We start from the raw sequence: 27,686 nt of genomic DNA on the forward strand, positions 1-27,686 counted from the left end.
TCCTGGGGTTTATTATGGGTCCCCATTAGTTCCTGCCAAGGCAGCAGCTACACTTCCTGGGGTTTATTATGGATCCCCATTAGTTCCTGCCAAGGCAGCAGCTACTCTTCCTGGGGTTTATTATGGATCCCCATTGGTTCCTGCACCAAGGCAGCAGATACTCTTCCTGGGGTTTATTATGGATCCCCATTAGTTCCTGCCAAGGCAGCAGCTACTCTTCCTGGGGGTTATTATGGATCCCCATTAGTTCCTGTCAAGGCAGAAGCTACTCTTCCTGGGGACCTCTTGTGGGGTATGTATGGGGTGTCTGAGCTGTGTGCCAGTAGTTCAAACTGACAGCTTATACCTCTCACAAATACAAGTAGCGATGAAGTCAACCTCTCCTCCATTTTGAGCCAGGAGAGATTAACATGCATATTATTCATGTTAGCTCTCTGTGTATATTTAAAGGCAGCTATGATCAGTGTCCTATATTACATATTACATCACTAAAGGACAACTTTTACATTAGCGTGTAGTTTACCAATAAAATGGTCTGATGATGATGTGGATATACTCCGTCGTATACAGTATCCCAAAATAAATAAATGATCTCACTCCAATACATTTTAAAAGAAAGTCAGCAAAAAATAGATAAGCTCTGCTAGCCCTGTCTATTTTCAGGAAAATCATCCTGATGAACTCTTTAGTCATATCCCAGTTTACCCTGATGAACTCTTTAGTCATATCCCAGTTTACCCTGATTAACTCTTTAGTCGTATCCCAGTTTACCCTGATTACCTCTTCAGTCATATCCCAGTTTACCCTGATTAACTCTTTAGTCATATCCCGGTTTACCCTGATTAACTCTTTAGTCATATCCCGGTTTACCCTGATTACCTCTTCAGTCATATCCCAGTTTACTTATGGTCTTGCCTAAACCTAGCGACATTTAAAAAAAATATATATATATATATTTTTTCATTTTATTTGGAATGGCAAGCCAGACAAATTTTTAAAAGTTTATTCATACAATTAATATGAATTCGGAGGGCAGAAAGTATTAAATATTAAAGCACTAGACCTCTCACTAAAGGCTTCAGTCATACCGAAATAACAAACTGGTTCTCTAGCAAATAGTAAGAATGTCTCACCCCATGTACAAGAATGGGCTTTTTCCCCTTTATTCAGATTACAACCTCTCCCTTCTAGTTATTTGAAAAGGAAATAATCTCCCAACTATCGCTATTTTTAAAACTAGAACGTTGGTCGAAATGTCAATTTAATCCACCAGAAAAGAGAATACAAAGTGGTTAAACTCAAGTATACTAAATGATAATAATATATATATATTTTTTTTTAAAGGTATAATCTTCCTAAATAATATCATAAATAGGACTGGTGGAGTTGTCACACATGCAGCTAACACAGACATATGGAAATGTCTGCTCTACCCAAAAGTACATCCATCTAAATGCAGCATTACTGCATTAATGGAAGATGAGAGTGGAAGGGCGGGAAAGTAAGGAATGTGTCTGTCAGTTCTGCGTTAAAGATATTGTGATACATTTAAAAAAGTATACCCGTTTCATTTAAGGACCAACAAATTGACAGCTGTGCCATACAGATTGACAGCTGTGCCATACAGATTGACAGCTGTGCCATACAGATTGACAGCTGTGCCATACAGATTGACAGCTGCGCCATACAGATTGACAGCTGCGCCATACAGATTGACAGCTGTGCCATACAGATTGACAGCTGTGCCATACAGATTGACAGCTGTGCCATACAGATTGACAGCTGTGCCATACAGATTGACAGCTGTGCCATACAGATTGACAGCTGCGCCATACAGATTGACAGCTGCGCCATACAGATTGACAGCTGCGCCATACAGATTGACAGCTGCGCCATACAGATTGCACCGATTCCATGGCACATGGTTTATAAATTGACAAGTAAAACGAAGCCGGATTCAAAACTTAAAATTGTTCTATTTAAATTATTATACAAAATTCTTGCAACCAATAGAATGTTATTTATATGGGGGATACAACCTTCCCAGCTCTGCAGAGTCATTAGATCTTTTGTTTTGGTATTGTCCATATGTAGCTTGTTTTTGGTCACAGGTCCAGGAATGGCTGAAGAATTGTAATATTTACCTGGAGTTAACCCTGCAGATAGCACTACTGGGTGATCTGAAAAGTCCGAGTCAAATTAATCAATACTACTTCTAGAAAAACGTTTGATTTTCAATTGACAATCTGAAGAAACAATGAGAATAGAAAGGTTCAGAACATTTGTGAAACAGCACAGTTAAATATAAATCCAATATGGACGGTATTAACAGATAGATGGGAGGGGTTGGATGGAGCTTAAGGTTGGGACTAATAACAACAAGATAAATAATGTAAAATATACTGGCACATGTCAGTAAAACGCATATGGGTTAAGAACTTTTGTAAAAGGGCACAGTTTGAAAGATAAGGGAAACAGAATGTTGAGTTGGACTGCAGAGTGAAGGAAAAGGAGCCAACAAGTGCTCAGCATATGTGGGAACTCCTTCAAGGCTGTTGGAAAAGCATTCCAGGTGAAGCTGGTTGAGAGAATGCCAAGAGTGTGTAAAGCTGCCATCAAGGCAAAGGGCGGCCACTTAGAAGATTCTCAAATCGAAATATATTTGTTTAACACTTTTTTGGTTACTACATGATTCCATATGTGTTATTTCATAGTTTAGATGTCTTCACTATTATTATACAATGTAGAAAATAGTACAAATAAATAAAAACCCTGGAATGAGTAGGTGTTCTAAACAAAATGGAATGGTAGTGTGTGTATATATATATATATATATATATATATATATATATATATATATATATATATATATATATATATATATATATATATATATATATGTATGTATGTATGTATGTATGTATGTATGTATGTATGTATGTATGTATGTATGTATGTATGTATGTATGTATGTATATATATATATATATATATATATATATATATATATATATATATATATACATACATACATACATACATACATACATACATACATACATACATACATACATACATACATACACACACACATACATACACACACACACACACATATATAGGGGTCACTTAGAAATGTCCTGCTTTTTGAAAGAAAAGCAATTTTGTCCATTAAAATAACATCAAATGGATCAGAAATACAGTGTAGACATTGTTAATGTTGTAAATGACTATTGTAGCTGGAAACGGCTGATTTTTTATGGAATATCTACATAGCTGTACGGAGGCCCATTATCAGCAACCATCACTCCTGTGTTCCAATGGCACGTTGTGTTAGCTAATCCAAGTTTATAATTTTAAAAGGTTAATTGATCATAAGAAAATCCTTTTGGAATTATGTTAGCATAGCTGAAAACTGTTGTTCTAATTAAAGAGACAATAAAACTGGCCTTCTTTAGACTAGTTGAGTATCAGGAGCATCAGCATTTGTGGGTTTGATTACAGACTAAAAATGGCCAGAAACAAAGAACTTTCTTCTTAAACTCATCGGTCTATTCTTGTTCTGAGAAATGAAGGCTATTCCACACGAGAAATTGCCAAGAAACTAAAGACCTCGTACAACGCTGTGTACTACTCCCTTCAGAGAACAGCACAAACTGTCTCTAACCAGAATAGAAAAGAGGAGGCCCCGGTGCACAACTGAGCAAGAGGACAAGTACATTAGAGTGTCTGGTTTGAGAAACAGACGCCTCACGAGTCCTCAGCTGGCAGCTTCATTAAATAGTACCCACAAAACACCAGTCTCAACGTCAACAGCGAAGAGGCGACTCCGGGATGCTGGCCTTCTAGGCAGAGTTGCAAAGAAAAAGCCACATCTCAGACTGGCCAATACAAATAAATGATTAAGATGGGCAAAAGAACACAAACTGGACGGAGATACATGTCATGGATAGTGAGTAACAATGTGTCTTCCTGAACGTGTGTGTACCCAGTATGTGGTTGAGCTGTGTGTGTGTGTGTGTGAGTACCCAGTATGTGGTTGAGCTGTGTGAGTACCCAGTATGTGGTTGAGCTGTGTGTGTGTGAGTACCCAGTATGTGGTTGAGCTGTGTGTGTGTGTGTGTACCCAGTATGTGGTTGAGCTGTGTGTGTGTGAGTACCCAGTATGTGGTTGAGCTGTGTGTGTGTGTGTGTACCCAGTATGTGGTTGAGCTGTGTGTGTGTGAGTACCCAGTATGTGGTTGAGCTGTGTGTGTGTGAGTACCCAGTATGTGGTTGAGCTGTGTGTGTGTGAGTACCCAGTATGTGGTTGAGCTGTGTGTGTGTGTGTGTACCCAGTATGTGGTTGAGCTGTGTGTGTGTGTGTGTACCCAGTATGTGGTTGAGCTGTGTGTGTGTGTGTGTACCCAGTATGTGGTTGAGCTGTGTGTGTGTGTGTGTACCCAGTATGTGGTTGAGCTGTGTGTGTGTGTGTGTACCCAGTATGTGGTTGAGCTGTGTGTGTGTGTGTGTACCCAGTATGTGGTTGAGCTGTGTGTGTGTGTGTGTACCCAGTATGTGGTTGAGCTGTGTGTGTGTGTGTGTGTACCCAGTATGTGGTTGAGCTGTGTGTGTGTGTGTGTACCCAGTATGTGGTTGAGCTGTGTGTGTGTGTGTGTACCCAGTATGTGGTTGAGCTGTGTGTGTGTGAGTACCCAGTATGTGGTTGAGCTGTGTGTGTGTGAGTACCCAGTATGTGGTTGAGCTGTGTGTGTGTGTGTGTGTACCCAGTATGTGGTTGAGCTGTGTGTGTGTGTGTGTACCCAGTATGTGGTTGAGCTGTGTGTGTGTGTGTGTACCCAGTATGTGGTTGAGCTGTGTGTGTGTGTGTGTACCCAGTATGTGGTTGAGCTGTGTGTGTGTGTGTGTACCCAGTATGTGGTTGAGCTGTGTGTGTGTGTGTGTACCCAGTATGTGGTTGAGCTGTGTGTGTGTGTGTGTACCCAGTATGTGGTTGAGCTGTGTGTGTGTGTGTGTACCCAGTATGTGGTTGAGCTGTGTGTGTGTGTGTGTACCCAGTATGTGGTTGAGCTGTGTGTGTGTGTGTGTACCCAGTATGTGGTTGAGCTGTGTGTGTGTGAGTACCCAGTATGTGGTTGAGCTGTGTGTGTGTGAGTACCCAGTATGTGGTTGAGCTGTGTGTGTGTGTGTGTACCCAGTATGTGGTTGAGCTGTGTGTGTGTGTGTGTGTACCCAGTATGTGGTTGAGCTGTGTGTGTGTGTGTGTACCCAGTATGTGGTTGAGCTGTGTGTGTGTGTGTGTACCCAGTATGTGGTTGAGCTGTGTGTGTGTGTGTGTACCCAGTATGTGGTTGAGCTGTGTGTGTGTGTGTGTACCCAGTATGTGGTTGAGCTGTGTGTGTGTGTGTGTACCCAGTATGTGGTTGAGCTGTGTGTGTGTGTGTGTACCCAGTATGTGGTTGAGCTGTGTGTGTGTGTGTGTACCCAGTATGTGGTTGAGCTGTGTGTGTGTGTGTGTACCCAGTATGTGGTTGAGCTGTGTGTGTGTGTGTACCCAGTATGTGGTTGAGCTGTGTGTGTGTGTGTGTACCCAGTATGTGGTTGAGCTGTGTGTGTGTGTGTGTACCCAGTATGTGGTTGAGCTGTGTGTGTGTGTGTGTACCCAGTATGTGGTTGAGCTGTGTGTGTGTGTGTGTGTACCCAGTATGTGGTTGAGCTGTGTGTGTGTGTGTGTACCCAGTATGTGGTTGAGCTGTGTGTGTGTGTGTGTACCCAGTATGTGGTTGAGCTGTGTGTGTGTGTGTGTACCCAGTATGTGGTTGAGCTGTGTGTGTGTGTGTGTGTGTGTACCCAGTATGTGGTTGAGCTGTGTGTGTGTGTGTGTGTGTGTGTACCCAGTATGTGGTTGAGCTGTGTGTGTGTGTGTGTGTGTGTGTGTACCCAGTATGTGGTTGAGCTGTGTGTGTGTGTGTACCCAGTATGTGGTTGAGCTGTGTGTGTGTGTGTACCCAGTATGTGGTTGAGCTGTGTGTGTGTGTGTACCCAGTATGTGGTTGAGCTGTGTGTGTGTGTGTACCCAGTATGTGGTTGAGCTGTGTGTGTGTGTGTACCCAGTATGTGGTTGAGCTGTGTGTGTGTGTGTGTGTGTGTGTGTGTGTGCGCCCACCTAGTATGTGGTTGAGCTGTGTGTGTGTGTGTGTGTGTGTGTGTGTGTGCGCCCACCCAGTATGTGGTTGAGCTGTGTGTGTACCCAGTATGTGGTTGAGCTGTGTGTGTGTGTGTGCTCACCCAGTATGTGGTTGAGCTGTGTGTGGTGTGTGTGTGTGTGTGTGTGCGCCCACCCAGTATGTGGTTGAGCTGTGTGTGTACCCAGTATGTGGTTGAGCTGTGTGTGTGTGTGTGCTCACCCAGTATGTGGTTGAGCTGTGTGTGGTGTGTGTGTGTGTGTGTGTGTGCGCCCACCCAGTATGTGGTTGAGCTGTGTGTGTACCCAGTATGTGGTTGAGCTGTGTGTGGTGTGTGTGTGTGTGTATCCAATATGTGGTTGCACTGTGTGTGGTGTGTGTGTGTGTGTATCCAATATGTGGTTGCGCTGTGCGTGTGTGTGTGTGTGTGTGCGTTTGTACCCAGTATGAGGTTGCGCTGTGTGTGTGTGTGTGTTTGTGTACCCAGTATGTGGTTGAGCTGTGTGCGTGCGTGTGCGTACCCGGTGTGTGTGTGTGTGTGTGTGTGTGCGTGTGTGTGCGTGTACCCAGTATGTGGTTGCGCTGTGTGTGTGTGTGTGTGTGCGTGTACCCAGTATGTGGTTGCGCTGTGTGTGTGTGCGTACCCAGTATGTGGTTGCGCTGTGTGTGTGTGTGTGCATACCCAGTATGTGGTTGAGCTGGTCCAGGTAGTGCTTCCCGGGGAAGATGGGTCTATTGGAGAGCATTTCAGCCAGGATGCAGCCCACAGACCAGATATCAATAGACTTGGTGTAACCCTGAGAGAGGAGAGGCTAGCATTAACACAGCACATAGGAACCTCTAGCATTAACACAGCACATAGGAACCTCTAGCATTAACACAGCACATAGGAACCTCTAGCATTAACACAGCACATAGGAGCCTCTAGCATTAACACAGCACATAGGAGCCTCTAGCATTAACACAGTAGACTAATACAGGGGTGGTGTAGTGTAGACTAATACAGGGGTGGTGTAGTGTAGACTAATACAGGGGTGGTGTAGTGTAGACTAATACAGGGGTGGTGTAGTGTAGACTAATACAGGGGTGGCGGTGTAGTGTGTGTAGACGAATACAGGGGTGGTGTAGTGTAGACTAATACAGGGGTGGTGGTGTGTAGTGTAGACTAATACAGGGGTGGTGGTGTATGGTAGACTAATACAGGGGTGGTGTAGTGTAGACTAATACAGGGGTGGGGGTGGTGTAGACTAATACAGGGGTGGTGGTGTATTGTAGACTAATACAGGGATGGTGTAGTGTAGACTAATACAGGGGTGGTGTAGTGTAGTGTAGACTAATACAGGGGTGGTGGTGTAGTGTATTGTAGACTAATACAGGGGTGGTGTAGTGTAGACTAATACAGGGGTGGTGGTGTGTAGTGTAGACTAATACAGGGGTGGTGGTGTGTAGACTAATACAGGGGTGGTGTAGTGTAGTGTAGACTAATACAGGGGTGGTGGTGTGTAGTGTAGACTCATACAGGGGTGGTGGTGTGTAGTGTAGACTCATACAGGGGTGGTGGTGTATTGTAGACGAATACAGGGGTGGTGTAGTGTAAACTAATACAGGGGTGGTGGTGTGTAGACTAATACAGGGGTAGTGTGTAGTGTAGACTAATACAGGGGTGGTGTAGTGTAGACTAATACAGGGGTGGTGTAGTGTAGACTAATACAGGGGTGGTGTAGTGTAGACGAATACAGGGGTGGTGTAGTGTAGACTAATACAAGGGTGGTGGTGTGTAGTGTAGACTAATACAGGGGTGGTGTAGTGTAGACTAATACAGGGGTGGTGGTGTAGTGTAGACTAATACAGGGGTGGTGTAGTGTAGACGAATACAGGGGTGGTGTAGTGTAGACTAATACAAGGGTGGTGGTGTGTAGTGTAGACTAATACAGGGGTGGTGTAGTGTAGACTAATACAGGGGTGGTGGTGTAGTGTAGACTAATACAGGGGTGGTGTAGTGTAGACGAATACAGGGGTGGTGTAGTGTAGACTAATACAGGGGTGGTGGTGTGTAGTGTAGACTAATACAGGGGTGGTGGTGTAGTGTAGACTAATACAGGGGTGGTGGTGGTGTAGTGTAGACTAATACAGGGGTGGTGGTGTGTAGTGTAGACTAATACAGGGGTGGTGTAGTGTAGACGAATACAGGGGTGGTGTAGTGTAGACTAATACAGGGGTGGTGGTGTGTAGTGTAGACTAATACAGGGGTGGTGGTGTAGTGTAGACTAATACAGGGGTGGTGGTGTGTAGTGTAGACTAATACAGGGGTGGTGTAGTGTAGACGAATACAGGGGTGGTGTAGTGTAGACTAATACAGGGGCGGTGGTGTGTAGTGTAGACTAATACAGGGGTGGTGGTGTAGTGTAGACTAATACAGGGGTGGTGGTGTAGTGTAGACTAATACAGGGGTGGTGGTGTATTGTAGACTAATACAGGGGTGGTGTAGTGTAGACTAATACAGGGGTGGTGTAGTGTAGACTAATACAGGGGTGGTGTAGTGTAGACTAATACAGGGGTAGTGGTGTGTAGTGTAGACTAATACAGGGGTGGTGGTGTGTATTGTAGACTAATACAGGGGTGGTGGTGTGTAGTGTAGACTAATACAGGGGTGGTGGTGTGTAGTGTAGACTAATACAGGGGTGGTGGTGTGTAGTGTAGACTAATACAGGGGTGGTGTAGTGTAGACTAATACAGGGGTGGTGTAGTGTAGACTAATGCAGGGGTGGTGTAGTGTAGACTAATACAGGGGTGGTGTAGTGTAGACTAATACAGGGGTAGTGGTGTGTAGTGTAGACTAATACAGGGGTGGTGGTGTGTATTGTAGACTAATACAGGGGTGGTGGTGTGTAGTGTAGACTAATACAGGGGTGGTGGTGTGTAGTGTAGACTAATACAGGGGTGGTGTAGTGTAGACTAATACAGGGGTGGTGTAGTGTAGACTAATACAGGGGTGGTGTAGTGTAGACTAATACAGGGGTGGTGTAGTGTAGACTAATACAGGGGTGGTGGTGTGTAGTGTAGACTAATACAGGGGTGGTGGTGTGTAGTGTGGACTAATACAGGGGTGGTGGTGTGTAGTGTAGACTAATACAGGGGTGGTGGTGTGTAGTGTAGACTAATACAGGGGTGGTGGTGTGTAGGGTAGACTAATACAGGGGTGGTGGTGTGTAGTGTAGACTAATACAGGGGTGGTGTGTTATATAGTGTCAGGACTGAACAGTTGTCTAATACAGGGGTTTTCAAACTGGGCTCCCTACTGCAGGGGATCTGCGTCATTTAATAAAATAAAATAAAATAAATGGAAAACAATTATTTTTATGAATATCGCTAGAGGCAAAACAGAACGCTATCGTGGATACCATTTAGTATGCTGTGGACTGATCTCTGTCAACTGCTCTCCCCTTGTCTGGATTAGGGGAGGGTTTGGCTCAGCGTTGTCCGGATTAGGGGAGGGTTTGGCACAGCGTTGTCCGGATTAAGGGAGGGTTTGGCCCAGCATTGTCTGGATTAGGGGAGGGTTTGGCACAGCGTTGTCTGGATTAGGGGAGGGTTTGGCCCAGCATTGTCTGGATTAGGGGAGGGTTTGGCTCAGCGTTGTCCGAATTAGGGGAGGGTTTGGCACAGCGTTGTCCGGATTAGGGGAGGGTTTGGCTCAGCGCTGTCCGGATTAGGGGAGGGTTTGGCACAGCGTTGTCCGGATTAAGGGAGGGTTTGGCCCAGCGTTGTCTGGATTAGGGGAGGGGTTGGCCCAGCATTGTCTGGATTAGGGGAGGGGTTGTCCGGATTAGGGGAGGGTTTGGCCCAGCGTTGTCCAGATTAGGGGAGGGTTTGCCCCAGCGTTGTCCGGATTAGGGGAGGGTTTGGCCCAGCGTTGTCCGGATTAGGGGAGGGTTTGGCCCAGCGTTGTCTGGATTAGGGGAGGGGTTGTCCGGATTAGGGGAGGGTTTGGCCCAGCGTTGTCCGGATTAGGGGAGGAGTTGGCCCAGCGTTGTCCGGATTAGGGGAGGAGTTGGCCCAGCGTTGTCCGGATTAGGGAAGGGTTTGGCCTTACTTGGCTCATGGCGCCCTAGCGACTCCTTGTGACGGGCCGGGCGCCTGCAGGCTGACTTCGGTCGTCAGTTGAACAGTGTTTCCTCTGACACATTGGTGCGGCTGGCTTACGGGTTAAGCGAGCAGGTGTTAAGAAGCGCGGTTTGGCAGGTCATGTTGTTTCCGAGGACGCATAACTCGACCTTCACCTCCCGAGCCCGTTGGGGAGTTGCAGCGTTGAGACAAGATTAAAATTGGGGAGAAAAAGGGGGTAAAAATATCAAATTTACAAAAATTCAGGGTTCCTGGATATTACGAAACATGTCCCTCAGGGGTCGATTCTAAGTCCTGTACTTTTTACTGTTAACAATATCGACTTATCTGTAAAAAATACATTTAAAAAAAGTCCCACTGTACCTAACATCATTACTAAACTTTAGGCAAACGAGTAACCATACCCGATCTCAGGGATGGCTACCTCTGGAAATTCCACTGCTCTCTAACTGAGTCAGCGTGTAGTTTTCTTGCACCTTATTTGTAGAACAATCTTCAAAACGTTCTTCAAATGTGATGTTGTGGTGTCTCTAGGTCAACTCAGAAAGCTGAATGAGGACCTTATTACTGATGAATGTGTTTATGACTTCTTCTTTCTACTTACATTTTGTATTTATTTTGATGTGTGTTGTTCTTTCTGTTTGCATTTTGATGTGTGTAATTCCTGTAATTCGGACTCCCTGATAAAATAAAAGGTTAAAATAAATCAAATGTCTCTGTCCCGTATGAAAGAAGTTTGTGTCGGTTCATGGAAACCACCTAACTAGCATTAGCGCAATGAGTGGAAGTCTACGGGTACAGTTAGCATGCACGCTTTAAAACAGCAACATTAGCTAGAAAAGGTATGTTAGAGTTTACACTTCCTCTTCCAATAAACTGTGGGAAGGTCAACATAATGAAACTGTCCAACAATTCTATTCATTTTACATGTTGAATACTTCTACTTTCACCTGATAAGACAAGATGTGATATATATTTTTACTAACATATGATCGCAGTCCCTGGGTCACCGGTTTACCTGGGCATGGAAAGTTTGAAAACCCCTGGTCTCGTGTCATGGTGTGGTGCATTGAGATATTGCATTTATCTGTCTGACCACCAGGTGGCGCTAACCTTGGAGTTGAGCATGATCTCAGGCGCCCGGTACCAGCGAGTAGCTACATACTCTGTCAGGAAGCCTGTGTGGTCGTGGTCTGGGTCAGCCACACGCGCCAGACCGAAGTCACAGATCTGAGGGAAGAGGAGGATGTTAGTGATGAGAGCAGGAGGAGGGGGGGAGAGAGCAGCAGAGGGGGGGAGAGAGGAGCAGGAGGGGGGGAGAGAGAAGCAGGAGGGGGGGAGAGAGGAGCAGGAGGGGGGGAGAGAGGAGCAGGAGGGGGGATAGAGGAGCAGGAGGGGGGGATAGAGGAGCAGGAGGGGTGGAGAGAGGAGCAGGAGGGGTGGAGAGAGGAGCAGGAGGGGGGAGAGAGGAGCAGGAGGGGGGAGAGAGCAGCAGGAGGGGGGGAGAGAGAGCAGCAGGAGGAGGGAGAGAGAGCAGCAGGAGGAGGGAGAGAGAGCAGCAGGAGGAGGGAGAGAGCAGCAGGAGGAGGGAGAGAGCAGCAGGAGGAGGGAGAGAGCAGCAGGAGGAGGGAGAGAGCAGCAGGAGGAGGGAGAGAGCAGCAGGAGGGGGGAGAGAGCAGCAGGAGGAGGGAGAGAGCAGCAGGAGGAGGGAGAGAACAGCAGGAGGGGGGAGAGAACAGCAGGAGGGGGGGAGAGAACAGCAGCAGGGGGAGAGAGCAGCAGGAGGAGGGAGAGAGCAGCAGGAGGGGGGAGAGAGCAGCAGGAGGGGGGAGAGAGCAGCAGGAGGGGGGAGAGAGCAGCAGGAGGGGGGAGGGAGCAGCAGGAGGAGGGAGCGAGCAGCAGGAGGAGGGAGAGAGCAGCAGGAGGAGGGAGAGAGCAGCAGGAGGAGGGAGAGAGCAGCAGGAGGAGGGAGAGAGCAGCAGGAGGAGGGAGAGAGCAGCAGGAGGAGGGAGAGAGCAGCAGGAGGAGGGAGAGAGCAGCAGGAGGAGGGAGAGAGCAGCAGGAGGAGGGAGAGAGAGCAGCAGGAGGAGGGAGAGAGAGCAGCAGGAGGAGGGAGAGAGCAGCAGGAGGAGGGAGAGAGCAGCAGGAGGGGGGAGAGAACAGCAGCAGGGGGAGAGAGCAGCAGGAGGAGGGAGAGAGCAGCAGGAGGAGGGAGAGAGCAGCAGGAGGAGGGAGAGAGCAGCAGGAGGAGGGAGAGAGCAGCAGGAGGAGGGAGAGAGCAGCAGGAGGAGAGGAGAGCAATAATCAGACCTGGTTCTTTGTGGGATTTTAAAACAATCTGTTCCATGATATACATCTGGTGTATTAAAAGCCATTATTGGTACCACGATTGACTTCTAAAAATGTATTTTTTACATGAAGATTGTCCACAAAGCCATTTTCCCCACCAACCATAACAGGGTATACCATATTCTGCAGTACCGTGATCGGCCTTGAATTTCCACGGCTTCAATTAGAGGGGACAGTCTCTGCACAGGACGTTAGGGTCAGGGGTCAGGTGTCTGTAACTGTAGATCTCAGGTGGTATTGAGCTGCAGGTTGGAGGGTTTGAGATCACGGTGCAGGACGTTAGGGTCAGGGGTCAGGGGCCTGTAACTGTAGATCTCAGGTGGTTATTGAGCTGTAGGTTGGAGGGTTTGAGGACGCGGTGCAGGGCATTAGGGTCAGGGGTCAGGGTTCTGTACCTTTAGATCACAGGTGGTATTGAGCAGCAGGTTGGAGGGTTTGAGGACGCGGTGCAGGGCGTTAGGGTCAGGGGTCAGGGTTCTGTACCTTTAGATCACAGGTGGTATTGAGCAGCAGGTTGGAGGGTTTGAGGACGCGGTGCAGGGCGTTAGGGTCAGGGGTCAGGGTTCTGTACCTTTAGATCACAGGTGGTATTGAGCTGCAGGTTGGAGGGTTTGAGGTCGTGGTGCAGGGCGTTAGGGTCAGGGGTCAGGGGCCTGTAACTGTAGATCTCAGGTGGTATTGAGCAGCAGGTTGGAGGGTTTGAGATCACGGTGTAGGACGTTAGGGTCAGGGGTCAGGGTTCTGTACCTTTAGATCACAGGTGGTATAGAGCAGTAGGTTGGAGGGTTTGAGGACGCGGTGCAGGGCGTTAGGGTCAGGGGTCAGGGTTCTGTACCTTTAGATCACAGGTGGTATTGAGCAGCAGGTTGGAGGGTTTGAGGTCGCGGTGCAGGACGTTGGCAGAATGGATGTACTTCAGGCCTCTCAGGATCTGGTACAGGAAGTAACAGATGTGATCGTTGCTCAGGCGCTGGGTCTTCAGCAGCTTATACAGGTCTGTCTCCATCAGGTCCTGCACTATGTAGCTAGGAGACAAGGGGTTAAGGAATCTACTAGATCGGGACAACAACTTAACCCCAACACAACCCATAAGATGTATGTAAACATTCGACTTCAACTGCATAGATAAAAAAATAAAATGTTTTAAACCCTTGAATGAGTTGGTGTTCTTTCTTGAATTACATTGTAGAATAATAGTGAAGACATTACAACTGTGAAATAACACATATGGAATCATGTAGTAACCAAAAAAGTGTTAAACACATCTAAATATATTTTATATTTGAGATTCTTCAAAGTAGCAACCCTTTGCCTTAATGACAGCTTTCCACACTTGACATTCTCTCAACCAGCTTCATGAGGTTATCACCCGGAATGCGTTTCATTTAACAGGTGTACTTTCTTAAAAGTTAACTTGTGGAATTTATTTTCTTCTTAATGCGTTTGAGTCAATCAGTTGTGTTGTGACAAGGTAGGGTTGGTATACAGAAGATAGCCCTATTTGTTAAAAGACCAAGTCCATATTATGGCAAGAACAGCTCAAATAAGCAAAGAGAAATGACAGTCCATCTTTACTTTAAGACATGAAGGTCAGTCCATCATTACTTAAAGACATGAATGTCAGTCAATCCGGAAAATGTCAAGAACTTTGAAAGTTTCTTTAAGCTCTGTCGCAAAAACCATCAAGCGCTATAATGAAACGGGCTCTCACGAGGACCACCACAGGAATGGAAGACCCAGAGTTACCTCTGCGGCAGAGGATAAGTTATTAGAGTTACCAGCCTCAGAAATTGCAGCCCAAATAAATGCTTCAGAGTTCAAGTAACAGACAAATCTCAACATCAAATGTTCAGAGGAGACTGCTTGAATCAGGCCTTCATGGTCGAATTGCTGCAAAGAAACCACTACTAAAGGACATCAGTAAGAAGAAGAGACTTGTTTGGGCCGAGAAACACGAGCAATGGACATTAGACCGGTGGAAATCTGTCATTAGGTCTGTGGGTGAACAGATGATCTCCGCATGTGTGGTTCCCACCGTGAAGCATGGAGGAGGAGGTGTGATGGTGTGGGGGTGCTTTGCTGGTGACACTGATTCATTTAGAATTCAAGCCACACTTAACCCGGCATGGCTCCCACAGCATTCTGCAGCGATACGCCATCCCATCTGGTTTGGGCTTATTGGGACTATCATTTGTTTTTCAACAGGACAATGACCCAACACACCTCCAGGCTGTGTAAGGGCTATTTGACCAAGAAGGAGAGTGATGGACTGCTGCATCAGATGACCTGGTCTCCACAATTCCCCAACTAAATTGAGATGAGTTGGACGGCAGAGTGACGGAAAAGCAGCCAGCAAGTGCTCAGCATATGTGGGAACTCCTTCAAGAATGTTGTTAAAGCATTCCTCATGAAGCTGGTTGATAGAATGCCAAGTGTGCAAAGCTGTCATCAAGGCAAAGGGTGGCTATTTGAATAAAATATATTCTGATTTGTTTGACACTTTTTTGGTTACTACATGATTCTATATGTGTTATTTCATAGTTTTGATGTCTTCACTATTATTCTACAATGTAGAAAATAGTACAAAATTAAATAAAAACCCTTGAATAAGTAGGTGTTCTAAATCTTTTGACCGGTAGTGAACTTCAGTATGTTATAGTGTTGTGTTAGCCTGATGCACAAAATATTAGCACGCCCCCTTTGCCTTTAGAACAGCCTCAATTCATCTGGACATGGACTCTACAAGGTGTCCAAAGAGTTCCACAGGGATGCTGGTCCATGTTGACCCCAACGCTTCCCACAGTTGTGTCAAGTTGTCTGGATGTCCTTTGGGTGGTGGACCATTCCTTATACACATGGGAAACTGTTGAACGTGAAAAACCCAGCAGAGTTGCAGTTCTTGACACAAACCGGTGAGCCTGGCACCTACAACCATACCCCATTCAAAGGCACTTCAATCTGTTGTCTTGCCCATTCACCCTCTGAATAGCACACACACACAATCCATGTCTCAATTGTCTCAAGGCTTAAAAGTCCTTATTTTAACCTGTCTCCTCCCCTTCATCTACACTGATTGAAGTTGACTTAACAAGTGAGATCAATAAGCGATCATAGCTTTCACCTGGATTCACCTGGTCAGTCTGTCATGGAGAGAGCAGGTGTTCCTAATGTTCTGTACGCTCAGTGTATTTGGAGGCCTTGAAACCTAACCACTGTCCCTCTAACATTCTCTGATTGGCTGGACGTTGCCGGGCATCAACGTTAGGACAACATTCCTGTGATGAAACTGAGTAAGGTCTGACAACATTACTAACAAATGTCTAGAAATCATTATGATACTGTCCTGGTGAATGTGAGGTACAGCATTCCTGTGGGGTATGTGTGGGAGAGAAGAGTGTGTGTACATGTCTCTCTGTGTGTGTGGCGAGGAACAAGTTTACTGACATCATTAGGTAAAGGATACACGTCCTTCATCTGATCGATGGAGGGCGTGAGGATGATGTCGTTGATGCTGATGATGTTCTCATGTTTGAAGCGCAGCAGGATCTTAATCTCTCTCAGAGTCCTCTGGCAGTATGTCTGGTGCTCAAACGGACTGATCTTCTTTATCGCCACGCGGACCTTGTTGTCACGGCAATACGCAGAGCTGGGGGGGGGGGGGGGGGGGGGGGGGGGGTAGAGAGAGCAGGTTAGAGTCTGAGTGAGAGAGAATCAGCTGAATTTTGAAAAAAATCCACTGAATCTAACCACTTCTGGGAAAATTGGAACACAGTAAACACAAATACGTATCTATCCAAAACAAAGGTTCTGGATAAACCACTTCTCCAATCTTTTTGTCTCTGTTACAAAGAACAAATAGCAAAAACACACATCAAATACAAATCTTAGAATCAACTATTAAAGACTACCAGAACTCTGGGCCTCTGAGTGACTCAGTGGTCTAAGGCACTTGTGTTGCAGCCGGCCGCGACCGGGAGATTCATGAGGTGATGCACAATTGACACGGCTGACACGGTCGCCAGTTGTACGGTGTTTCCTCCGACACATTGGTGCGGCAGGCTTCCTGGTTAAGCAAGCAGTGTGTCACGAAGCAGAGCAGCTTGGTAGGGTCGTGGTTCCGAGGACGCATGCCCCCGCCTCTCCCGAGTCCGTATGGGAGTTTGCGGTGATGGGACAAGACTAACTACCAATTAGATAAAAATACATTTTAAAACCTCTTGCACTTAGCCATCCCGGATCCGGGATCGTGAATACCATCTCAAGCTCATTACCATAACGCAACGCTAACTATTCATGAAAATCGCAAATGAAATAAATATGCTAGCTCTCAAGCTTAGCCTTTTGTTAACAACACTGTCATCTCAGATTTTCAAAATATGCTTCTCAACCATAGGAAAACAATCATTTGTGTAACAGTTGCTAGCTAGCATAGCAATTAGTGTTAGCATTAGCGTTAGCATTCAGCAGGCAACAACATTTTCACAAAAAACAGAAAAGCATTCAAATAAAATCATTTACCTTTGAAGAACTTCAGATGTTTTCAATGAGGAGACTCTGTTAGATAGCAAATGTTCAGTTTTTCCTGAAAGATTATTTGTTTAGAAGAAATCGCTCCGTTTGGTGCGTCACGTTTGGCTACCAAAAAAAAAACGAAAATCCAGTCATCAAAACGCCGAACTTTTTTCCAAATTAACTCCATAATATCGACTGAAACATGGCAAACGTTGTTTAGAACCAATCCTAAAGGTGTTTTTCACATATCTCTTCGATGATATATCCTTCGTGGAAGTGTGCTTTCTGTCCTGAATCCCAGGTGAAAATGCCCGCAACTGAAGATTACGCACCAATTTAGACAAAGGACACCGGGCGGACCCCTGGAAAATGTAGTCTCTTATGGCCAATCTTCCAATGATATGCCTACAAATACGTCACAATGCTGCAGACATCTTGAAGAAACGACAGAAAGCGCAGGCTTCCTGCTGCATTCACAGCCATATAAGGAGACATTGGAAAACAGAGCTTCAGAAATTCTGCTCATTTCCTGTTTGAAGTTTCATCTTGGTTTTGCCTCTAGCATGAGTTCTGTGGCACTCACAGATAATATCTTTGCAGATTTGGAAACGTCAGAGTGTTTTCTTTCCAAAGCTGTCAATTATATGCATAGTCGAGCATCTTTTCGTGACAAAATATTGCGCTTAAAACGGGCACGTTTTTTTATCCAATAATGAAATAGCGCCCCCATAGATTCAACAGGTTAAAAATATTTTAAAAAACATTTTAAAAATAGACTTGAGAACCCACTGGATTCGTCAATTACATTGAATGAACTACAGGACAAAATACAAACCCTCCAACCCAAAAAGGCCTGTGGTGTTGATGGTATCCTTAATGAAATGATAAAATATGAATTCCAATTGGCTATACTTTTTAACATCATCCTCAGCTGTGGAATCTTCCCCAATATTTGGAACGAAGGACTGAACCCCCCCCCAATCCACAAAAGTGGAGACAAACAACTACTGTGGGATATCAACAGTAACCTTGGGAAAATCCTCTGCAAAATAATTAACAGCAGACTTCTACATTTACTCATTGAAATCAATGTACTAGCAAATCACAAAATGGCTTTTCACCAAATTACCGTACAACAGACCACGTATTCACCCTGCACACCCTAATTGAAAAACAAATCCATAGTCTTCTCATGCCTCGTTTCAAAAAACCTGGTGACTCACACTGGGCTATATCACCATGTAACACTGGGCTATATCACCACGTAACACTGGACTATATCACCATGTAACACTGGACTATATCACCATGTAACACTGGACTATATCACCATGTAACACTGGGCTATATCACCATGTAACACTGGGCTATATCACCATGTAACACTGGGCTATATCACCTAGCTAGTTGACTTCTGTGGCCAGTGGCTACCTAGCTAGTAGTTGACTGGTGTGGCTACCTAGCTAGTTGACTGCTCTGGCCAGTGGCTACCTAGCTAGTAGTTGACTGGTGTGGCTACCTAGCTAGTTGACTACTGTGGCCAGTGGCTACCTAGCTAGTAGTTGACTGGTGTGGCTACCTAGCTAGTTGACTGCTGTGACCAGTGGCTACCTAGCTAGTAGTTGACTGGTGTGGCTACCTAGCTAGTAGTTGACTGGTGTGGTTACCTAGCTAGTAGTTGACTGGTGTGGTTACCTAGCTAGTAGTTGACTGGTGTGGTTACCTAGCTAGTGGTTGACTGGTGTGGCTACCTAGCTAGTGGTTGACTGGTGTGGCTATACCTAGCTAGTAGTTGACTGGTGTGGCTATACCTAGCTAGTAGTTGACTGGTGTGGCTATACCTAGCTAGTAGTTGACTGGTGTGGCTATACATAGATAGTAGTTGACTGGTGTGGCTATACCTAGATAGTAGTTGACTGGTGTGGCTATACCTAGCTAGTAGTTGACTGGTGTGGCTACCTAGCTAGTAGTTGACTGGTGTGGTTACCTAGCTAGTAGTTGACTGGTGTGGTTACCTAGCTAGTAGTTGACTTGTGTGGCTACCTAGCTAGTAGTTGACTGGTGTGGCTACCTAGCTAGTAGTTGACTGGTGTGGCTACCTAGCTAGTAGTTGACTGGTGTGGCTACCTAGCTAGTAGTTGACTGGTGTGGCTACCTAGCTAGTAGTTGACTGGTGTGGCTACCTAGCTAGTAGTTGACTGGTGTGGCTACCTAGCTAGTAGTTGACTTGTGTGGCTACCTAGCTAGTAGTTGACTGGTGTGGCTACCTAGCTAGTAGTTGACTGGTGTGGCTACCTAGCTAGTAGTTGACTGGTGTGGCTACCTAGCTAGTAGTTGACTGGTGTGGCTACCTAGCTAGTAGTTGACTGGTGTGGCTACCTAGCTAGTAGTTGACTGGTGTGGCTACCTAGCTAGTAGTTGACTGGTGTGGCTACCTAGCTAGTAGTTGACTGGTGTGGCTACCTAGCTAGTAGTTGACTGGTGTGGCTACCTAGCTAGTAGTTGACTGGTGTGGCTACCTAGCTAGTAGTTGGCTGGTGTGGCTACCTAGCTAGTAGTTGACTGGTGTGGCTACCTAGCTAGTAGTTGACTGGTGTGGCTACCTAGCTAGTAGTTGACTGGTGTGGCTACCTAGCTAGTAGTTGACTGGTGTGGCTACCTTGCTAGTAGTTGACTGGTGTGGCTACCTAGCTAGTAGTTGGCTGGTGTGGCTACCTAGCTAGTAGTTGACTGGTGTGGCTATACCTAGATAGTAGTTGACTGGTGTGGCTACCTAGCTAGTAGTTGACTGGTGTGGTTACCTAGCTAGTAGTTGACTGGTGTGGTTACCTAGCTAGTAGTTGACTGGTGTGGTTACCTAGCTAGTAGTTGACTGGTGTGGTTACCTAGCTAGTAGTTGACTTGTGTGGCTACCTAGCTAGTAGTTGACTGGTGTGGCTACCTAGCTAGTAGTTGACTGGTGTGGCTACCTAGCTAGTAGTTGACTGGTGTGGCTACCTAGCTAGTAGTTGACTGGTGTGGCTACCTAGCTAGTAGTTGACTGGTGTGGCTACCTAGCTAGTAGTTGACTGGTGTGGCTACCTAGCTAGTAGTTGACTTGTGTGGCTACCTAGCTAGTAGTTGACTGGTGTGGCTACCTAGCTAGTAGTTGACTGGTGTGGCTACCTAGCTAGTAGTTGACTGGTGTGGCTACCTAGCTAGTAGTTGACTGGTGTGGCTACCTAGCTAGTAGTTGACTGGTGTGGCTACCTAGCTAGTAGTTGACTGGTGTGGCTACCTAGCTAGTAGTTGACTGGTGTGGCTACCTAGCTAGTAGTTGACTGGTGTGGCTACCTAGCTAGTAGTTGACTGGTGTGGCTACCTAGCTAGTAGTTGACTGGTGTGGCTACCTAGCTAGTAGTTGACTGGTGTGGCTACCTAGCTAGTAGTTGACTGGTGTGGCTACCTAGCTAGTAGTTGACTGGTGTGGCTACCTAGCTAGTAGTTGACTGGTGTGGCTACCTAGCTAGTAGTTGGCTGGTGTGGCTACCTAGCTAGTAGTTGACTGGTGTGGCTACCTAGCTAGTAGTTGACTGGTGTGGCTACCTAGCTAGTAGTTGACTGGTGTGGTTACCTAGCTAGTAGTTGACTGGTGTGGTTACCTAGCTAGTAGTTGACTGGTGTGGCTACCTAGCTAGTAGTTGACTGGTGTGGCTACCTAGCTAGTAGTTGGCTGGTGTGGCTACCTAGCTAGTAGTTGACTGGTGTGGCTACCTAGCTAGTAGTTGACTGGTGTGGCTACCTAGTGTTATATAAATATTCATACACATAGCTCATATAAACAAAGACATTCCGTCGTAAGAACACATACACCCAGCCATAAGACTGACCCCCTCTTCCTTATATAAACACACATCTCATCTCCCTCTAACTGGCCGGTCCCAAGAGCAAAGAACTTTTGCTGTGCACCAATGGGGCCCGCTCTGGCTAGAGCAAGGCCCGCCTCCAACCCTCCGACCAGTCAAGAAGACCGAAACGACAAGACTCCACCTACTTTATTCTATGTATAAAAATGTATGTAACCATTGTATAGGCCTCTTTTTCACCTGGCTCCTTGCCGAGTTATGTGAACTAGGTCCGTGCACGTAAAACTGCGGGACAAGATATCTCTGACTCATTAAAACTGTCTTTCGTTACAACTGAAATCCACTCTGTCCAGCGTCCGTGATTTGGTCTCAACTCTCCAGTATTTGAACACTAACAGAATTGGTAGCAGAGGATGGTTGTTCTTGAATTCGATCTATTATAAGTTAGTGTGAGAGGACGAGACTGATCACGGCTAAAAAAATCAGACGGAAGAGTGACTTCCCCAGCCATTCATCTTGCCTCAGGAAATCTGATCGGAGCGCTCTATATAAAGGTGAGCAGAGCCCGTTATATCGAAATCTGCATATTGTATTATAGCCTAAACCAAATTTTGATCAGAAAGTACTGGGCGTGAGTATGAATCGGTGCCCAAATTTTTTACATAAGAACCTAAGACATTGATCGGGGAGATCTTGTTTTGCTCGTTTTTATTTTGTATTTTTATTTTTTATCAATTGGCCTATTATTAGAAGTGTAGTATGCATGTAAAAGTTCCTATTAAATAAGTGCTTACTGTTTAATTGGTTTTGTTTAGAAGTGTAGTATGCATGTAAAAGTTCCTATTGAATAAGTTCTAAACTGTTTAATTGGTTGTGTTTAGAGATTTAGTTAATTAATAGATCGACTGAATCTGCATGTAAAAGATCCTATTGAATGAGTTGTAAACTGTTTAATTGGTTATGTTAGAGGTGTAGTCGAATAGATATAGGATATGTAAGTTTGGCCTTCCACTAGACAGAGATCGGGAATGATGTGGCTATTGCACATCAAACAATAAACATAATATGAACCAGAGTTGACATTCCATGATTTGGAGATGGGGGAAATTAAATTGAAAGAAACGTTTGTCGCGGAGTAGGTTGGGATACGTAACTGGGCTATTATGCACACGTGCTGGTAGACAAAGCCACCTTAGTATCGAATGGAATACTGATTTTCGTTTTTTTTTCATTCCTGTTGATATTGCCTAAAGTTTAAAATTATTCTGACAATTGCTATAGAATCGCTCGAATTTACTGATATAAGTTCATAAAGGAATTTACTGAATTGTTTACAGAAAGTATTTAAATAATTCACTGAACAACTCTTAGTTGTCTAGACATTCTATCTATATTTCCTAAAGAGCTAGAATTACTCTGAAAATTGTTATAGAACCGCATATATTCACTGATATATTGTTCCAAAAGGAAATCGCAGAATCATTTATAGAAAATACCTAAACGAATCGCTGAACAAATTCAAATAAAATACCGGTGAAATACACACGTGGCGGGCGTCACATACTGATAACCCCCTTTGTCTCGACCAGGGACAGGCTAAGCATACAACGATAGAAATAAACACCACATAGTAAGGATTGAATATACCTAAATAACGCAGTATACACATTATCAGACGAACTAGATAAAATGTCTGCAGCTACCACGCCCAAACTAAAATTCAATGATTATTTAGATCAGAGTATGATTGATAGAGCGGGAGGTAAAAAACAGTATGGGAAAGTGGAGAAAGTGTGGAAAGGATTACGGATAAGATGGACACAAGCAGGTTATTTTAGCGGAGGACCACCTACAGGGGGGAAACTCCAAGATATGCAGACAGAATTAGAGGACGCAGTAGAGCATGCAAAAGCGAGTGAGGCGGAGAGAAACAACATACACAGGTTCAAAAAAGTAGGTACAAGAGAGAGAGAGAGCAGAGGGGGAGCTCAAGATAGGTACATGGGCCATACAGGAGAGTAGGAGGGTGCTGCCCAAAAACACACCACACATGATGGGCGTGGCTATTGTGGCGTCGGGGGATGTTAAAGCTCCGCCTGAGAACTTGCCCACGGCTCCCCCTGTGGCCGTTTCTCCCTCACTATATCCACAATTGACAATGGAGGCAGTTCAGCCCCAGCCATACTCAAAGGGACAAAATCACCGGAGCCCGTCACACAACCCATTCCTGCCCAGGGCACCTCCCACAATACAGGCTCCAGTTCTGAGAATAGACCAAGGGGAGTTAAAAGGAGAAATTACCCTGGGGATAACGGCTGGCCATATGGTATGTGAACAGTTCGAAACTGGGATTCCAGGAGCAGGAGACCTCCCCCAGGAACGGAGGCCGCAATGCTCCTCTGTGAACTCTCTCACCTCTGAAACCAGAGGACACTTACAAACAAGATTAGATTCAAACCACTTCTATCAGACGGATAGGGAGGACTGTCATCAGAACATGGATATCGAAAACGAAGAAGAAATTGACATGGTGCTCACCCCAGCTCCGATGGGAGCTCCAAACGTGACTAAGATGCAGGAGCTGCTGAAATCATCAATAGCTCGAGCTAAGGAACTCAGGGAGCTAATAGCTAACCAAGATAACAACAGAGAGGGATCCTACCGTGTGGAAGGCATAATGAGAGGAACAGTAACCAAAGTTACCGAATCAATGGGGTCCGAAACACTCCGTCGGTCCTCCAGAATTGCTGATAGAAGAGAGCGAGAGCAGGAGATGGCAGGACAGTACCCCCTGCGACCGACACCAGGTGATGCACACACTGTGGAGTACCAGCCCTGGAAAATGACTGATTTAACAACACTGATGGGACAGATGCCTAGCCTACATGGAGGAGCTTCAGCGTGGCTACTTCAACTGCAGACACTTACGTCAGGCCTGCAACTCTGCCTAGGAGACATGAAAGCACTTCTAGCAAGAGCCACCGACCACGGAACCATGGAGGCCCTCATGACAGCAGCTGACCTTGGATGGCGGGCCCCAACACTGCCCATAGACCACTTCCGTACCAGATTATGGGAAGTTCTACGGAGAGCATACCCTACAGAAAGAAACCATGCCACCTTATCCTCCTTTATAATCAACCCAGGTGAGCAACCTGCAGCATACCTGGACAGGGCTAAGACCACATGGAGATCGGTCCACGAAGAACCATTCGATCACACTGATACCACACTCAGCATGTGGAAGGAAATGGTGGTCAACGGGTGTCCCGGAGATGTTAAAACCAAACTCAGAGGAACGGTAGGGTTGTTTGCACTTCCTCTGACCCAATTCAACACTCATGTGCACCACCATGTGACCCAGCACAACAAGGAAAGAGGGGGTGCTGAGAGCCAGGTGCAGTCCCTCCAGGTACAACTCCTGAAACTCCAATTGAAGGAAGCACAACAAGGAGAAAAACCTAAGAAACAGATGGTGGCGGAAGAAACGAAGGAGACGGGCACCAAAACAGACATCTCTCAAATAGTGGCCCAGACTATCTCCCAGATGATTCAACAGCAGGCCGGTCCTCAACCAGCCAACCCGGGGCCTTGGTATCCCCCGCAACCACAATTTGCATACCAGCCGCAATGGATACCAGGCCATCCAAAAAGAGGGGTTTGTTTCAACTGTAGAACTCCAGGGCACTACTCACGAGAGTGTCCATACCCACTCACACCACAACAACGCCAGTGGAACTCTACGAGAGGTCCATATGGGAAGGAAAGGGGTGGAAATAGACCTCAACAGTACGAACATCAGCAACCCGCATACAACCAACCGCAGTTCCAGGGAATGACTGGGAGCACCATCCCCTGGTCATAAAAATGCCCACCACCCACGGCAGAAGAAGGAAACAGCAACTCCCAGACGGTTCACATGTCACCCTTCAATCAGCCATCAACCCTCAACCAGCATCGGCCAAATTAGCTGAAATCATCGGATTGACGCAGGTCCTCATCAGAGGAAAAGGAAAGACTGAATATCTATACAGACTCAGCCCATGCCCATGAAGCAGGCCACACTGATGGACCCAGAACTTTTATGAGAAACACATGGCCCCACACACGAAGGCAAACTAAAGACCCTCCAAAAAGGCCTCGCACATCTGGTGGCACCCTCACATAAAAAATATGACTGACTTATTTTATGACGATGATTTATTTTGTGACGAATGCAATGGTTGTGACAGACACAACCCAAAGAAACCATATCAAACACCAATGGGCTCATACGTAATACCTAATGCATGTTTTCAGGATATTAGGATAGACTACACCGACATGGGCCACGAAAATGTATCTAAAGGCAAACTCTATCTCCTAGTCATAGTAGATAGGTTCTCCAAATGGGTAGAGGCAATACTAACAAAAGGGGAGGATGCTAGGTCAGTCTTTTAAGTGGCTACAAACCAAACTAATACCCAGGTATGGCATCCCAAGACAAATCAAATTTGACAAATGGCTCACATTTAACAAACACCTGAGACAGGTGGAAGAAAGATTTGGCATAACCCACAGATTTGGATCTGTGTACAGGCCCCAATCCCAAAATCTGGTGGAACGTCAAACCAAAAGCAAAAGCTAAGATAGCTAAAGTATGTGCCTCATGGGATAATGACTGGTAGAGTCATGCATGGTCCACCAAGGGAGGGAGGTCATATGCCCGCCCTTGATGTACAACAAATTGTAATGTCTAATTATGTGAAAAAACTGACGGTTCTCTCTGCAGCACTCTCTACCCAGGTTCACAAGGTCCAGGAGGGGGAGCTGCCGGGGGACACGCCACTACTGAAGGTAAAGGTTGGTGACGGGGTGAGGGTTACAGTCCACAAGAGAAAGTGGCTGGAACCCAGGTGGACTGGACCGTACGAAGTGAAGGAGGTTACTTCACACTCAGTCCAGGTCAAAGGTAAATCAGGCACACCTTGACACCGCCTTACACATTGCACCCCAGCCCCAATTCCTTCTAGAACACTGACTGAAGTCAGAGCTGATTTGAGCGGCCTAAATTCGATTCCAAATGAAGACACTCCTTCCTCAGGTGATGCGGCATCAAACTCCGCCTCCCCTGAGAAGGGAACCTCGCCCAGTTAGAGGGAAATTTCTCCCTCTCTGGGTGAGGCTGGGGATATCTGGTCCCTTATTTGTGATATTCATACTGATATTTGGAGTAACCCTAGGACTTTCACATGGTTAATTGAACAACTATTTCACCCTGCCACATCACATACACCAACCCCTACACATGTCCCTAACTCCTTTCCTGATATCACTCCCTCCAATCACTCCCGTCCCAAACGTAGCACTACACCTACAGACCCACCATGCAAACCAGACAAGGTTAGGAGCACCACCTTATGTATACCCACGATTGCAACCGCCACCTTTCTGCTATAGTTTTCACGTCTAATAGATGTGAAGAGGGGGATTTGTTATATAAATATTCATACACATAGCTCATATAAACAAAGACATTCCGTCGTAAGAACACATACACCCAGCCATAAGACTGACCCCCTCTTCCTTATATAAACACACATCTCATCTCCCTCTAACTGGCCGGTCCCAAGAGCAAAGAACTTTTGCTGTGCACCAATGGGGCCCGCTCTGGCTAGAGCAAGGCCCGCCTCCAACCCTCCGACCAGTCAAGAAGACCGAAACGACAAGACTCCACCTACTTTATTCTATGTATAAAAATGTATGTAACCATTGTATAGGCCTCTTTTTCACCTGGCTCCTTGCCGAGTTATGTGAACTAGGTCCGTGCACGTAAAACTGCGGGACAAGATATCTCTGACTCATTAAAACTGTCTTTCGTTACAACTGAAATCCACTCTGTCCAGCGTCCGTGATTTGGTCTCAACTCTCCAGTATTTGAACACTAACACTAGCTAGTAGTTGACTGGTGTGGTTACCTAGCTAGTAGTTGACTGGTGTGGTTACCTAGCTGAAAGTTGATCAATTCTTTGAGGATTTAAGTCTTATTAGACCGTGATTTTGATCAGTCAGAGCAACTGGGAAACGTCCACGGCAGCCATTGTTGTCACCTTTGGAAGCACCACCGCCACCAATCAGCCTACGCCCCTGCACACACACACCTGTTGTTACTATGACAACTAGTGTAACCTTGACAGCAAATGACAGCTGTGTGGTCACTTAGAACTTGCTGTTTGAACAGTCAGTCGTCCAAAACTGATTTGATCATTAAGTGTGGAGCGAGATAGCTGCCAAAAAGGTTGCACGTGCGTATCGTTAGGATCGTAAGAAAATCCACACGTAAAGTATTATCATGACCTGACGAGATCATAAAGGAACAATTGTCCAGACAGAGGGTTGAGTTTACGAATTGACGGTTTATTAACCCAACTTTACACAGGCTACTGTTTGGCCTTAGCTCACGCCAAATAAACGAAAGATACCCCACAAGCCAACCGTGACCTTCTCTTGTGAAGCCCAGACGTAAGACAGAGAACAAAGGCTAAACCTGGTCTTAACTTCCAATGCCCCGCCCCCTCCACGCCTCTCAGCCAACCGCCAGGATGCCCGGCATCAGAACATCCCAGGCATTCCTGTGATTGGCAGATAGCAGGTTGATTGGCATGTCGGACCCCGCGAACACTGGGTACTG

The 27,686-nt window shown here is 46.0% G+C and overlaps 1 protein-coding gene across 6 annotated transcripts in view; it reads right to left on the reverse strand.

The window, feature by feature from the left end:
• Positions 1-27,686, reverse strand: part of LOC110535142 (mitogen-activated protein kinase 1) — a 60,033-nt gene that overhangs the window by 10,861 nt on the left and 21,486 nt on the right. For all 6 annotated transcript variants that reach the window (XM_036936559.1, XM_036936558.1, XM_036936560.1 and 3 more), the window contains exons 2-5: positions 16,123-16,305; positions 13,495-13,684; positions 11,424-11,540; positions 6,868-6,982 (exon numbers count right to left, since the gene is read on the reverse strand). In XM_036936559.1, the coding sequence (XP_036792454.1) occupies positions 6,868-6,982; positions 11,424-11,540; positions 13,495-13,684; positions 16,123-16,305 (605 nt within the window). The remainder of the gene's footprint in view (positions 1-6,867; positions 6,983-11,423; positions 11,541-13,494; positions 13,685-16,122; positions 16,306-27,686) is intronic.

This window comes from Oncorhynchus mykiss, chromosome 11, assembly GCF_013265735.2.
Source record: "Oncorhynchus mykiss isolate Arlee chromosome 11, USDA_OmykA_1.1, whole genome shotgun sequence".
NCBI classification, from domain to species: domain Eukaryota; kingdom Metazoa; phylum Chordata; class Actinopteri; order Salmoniformes; family Salmonidae; genus Oncorhynchus; species Oncorhynchus mykiss.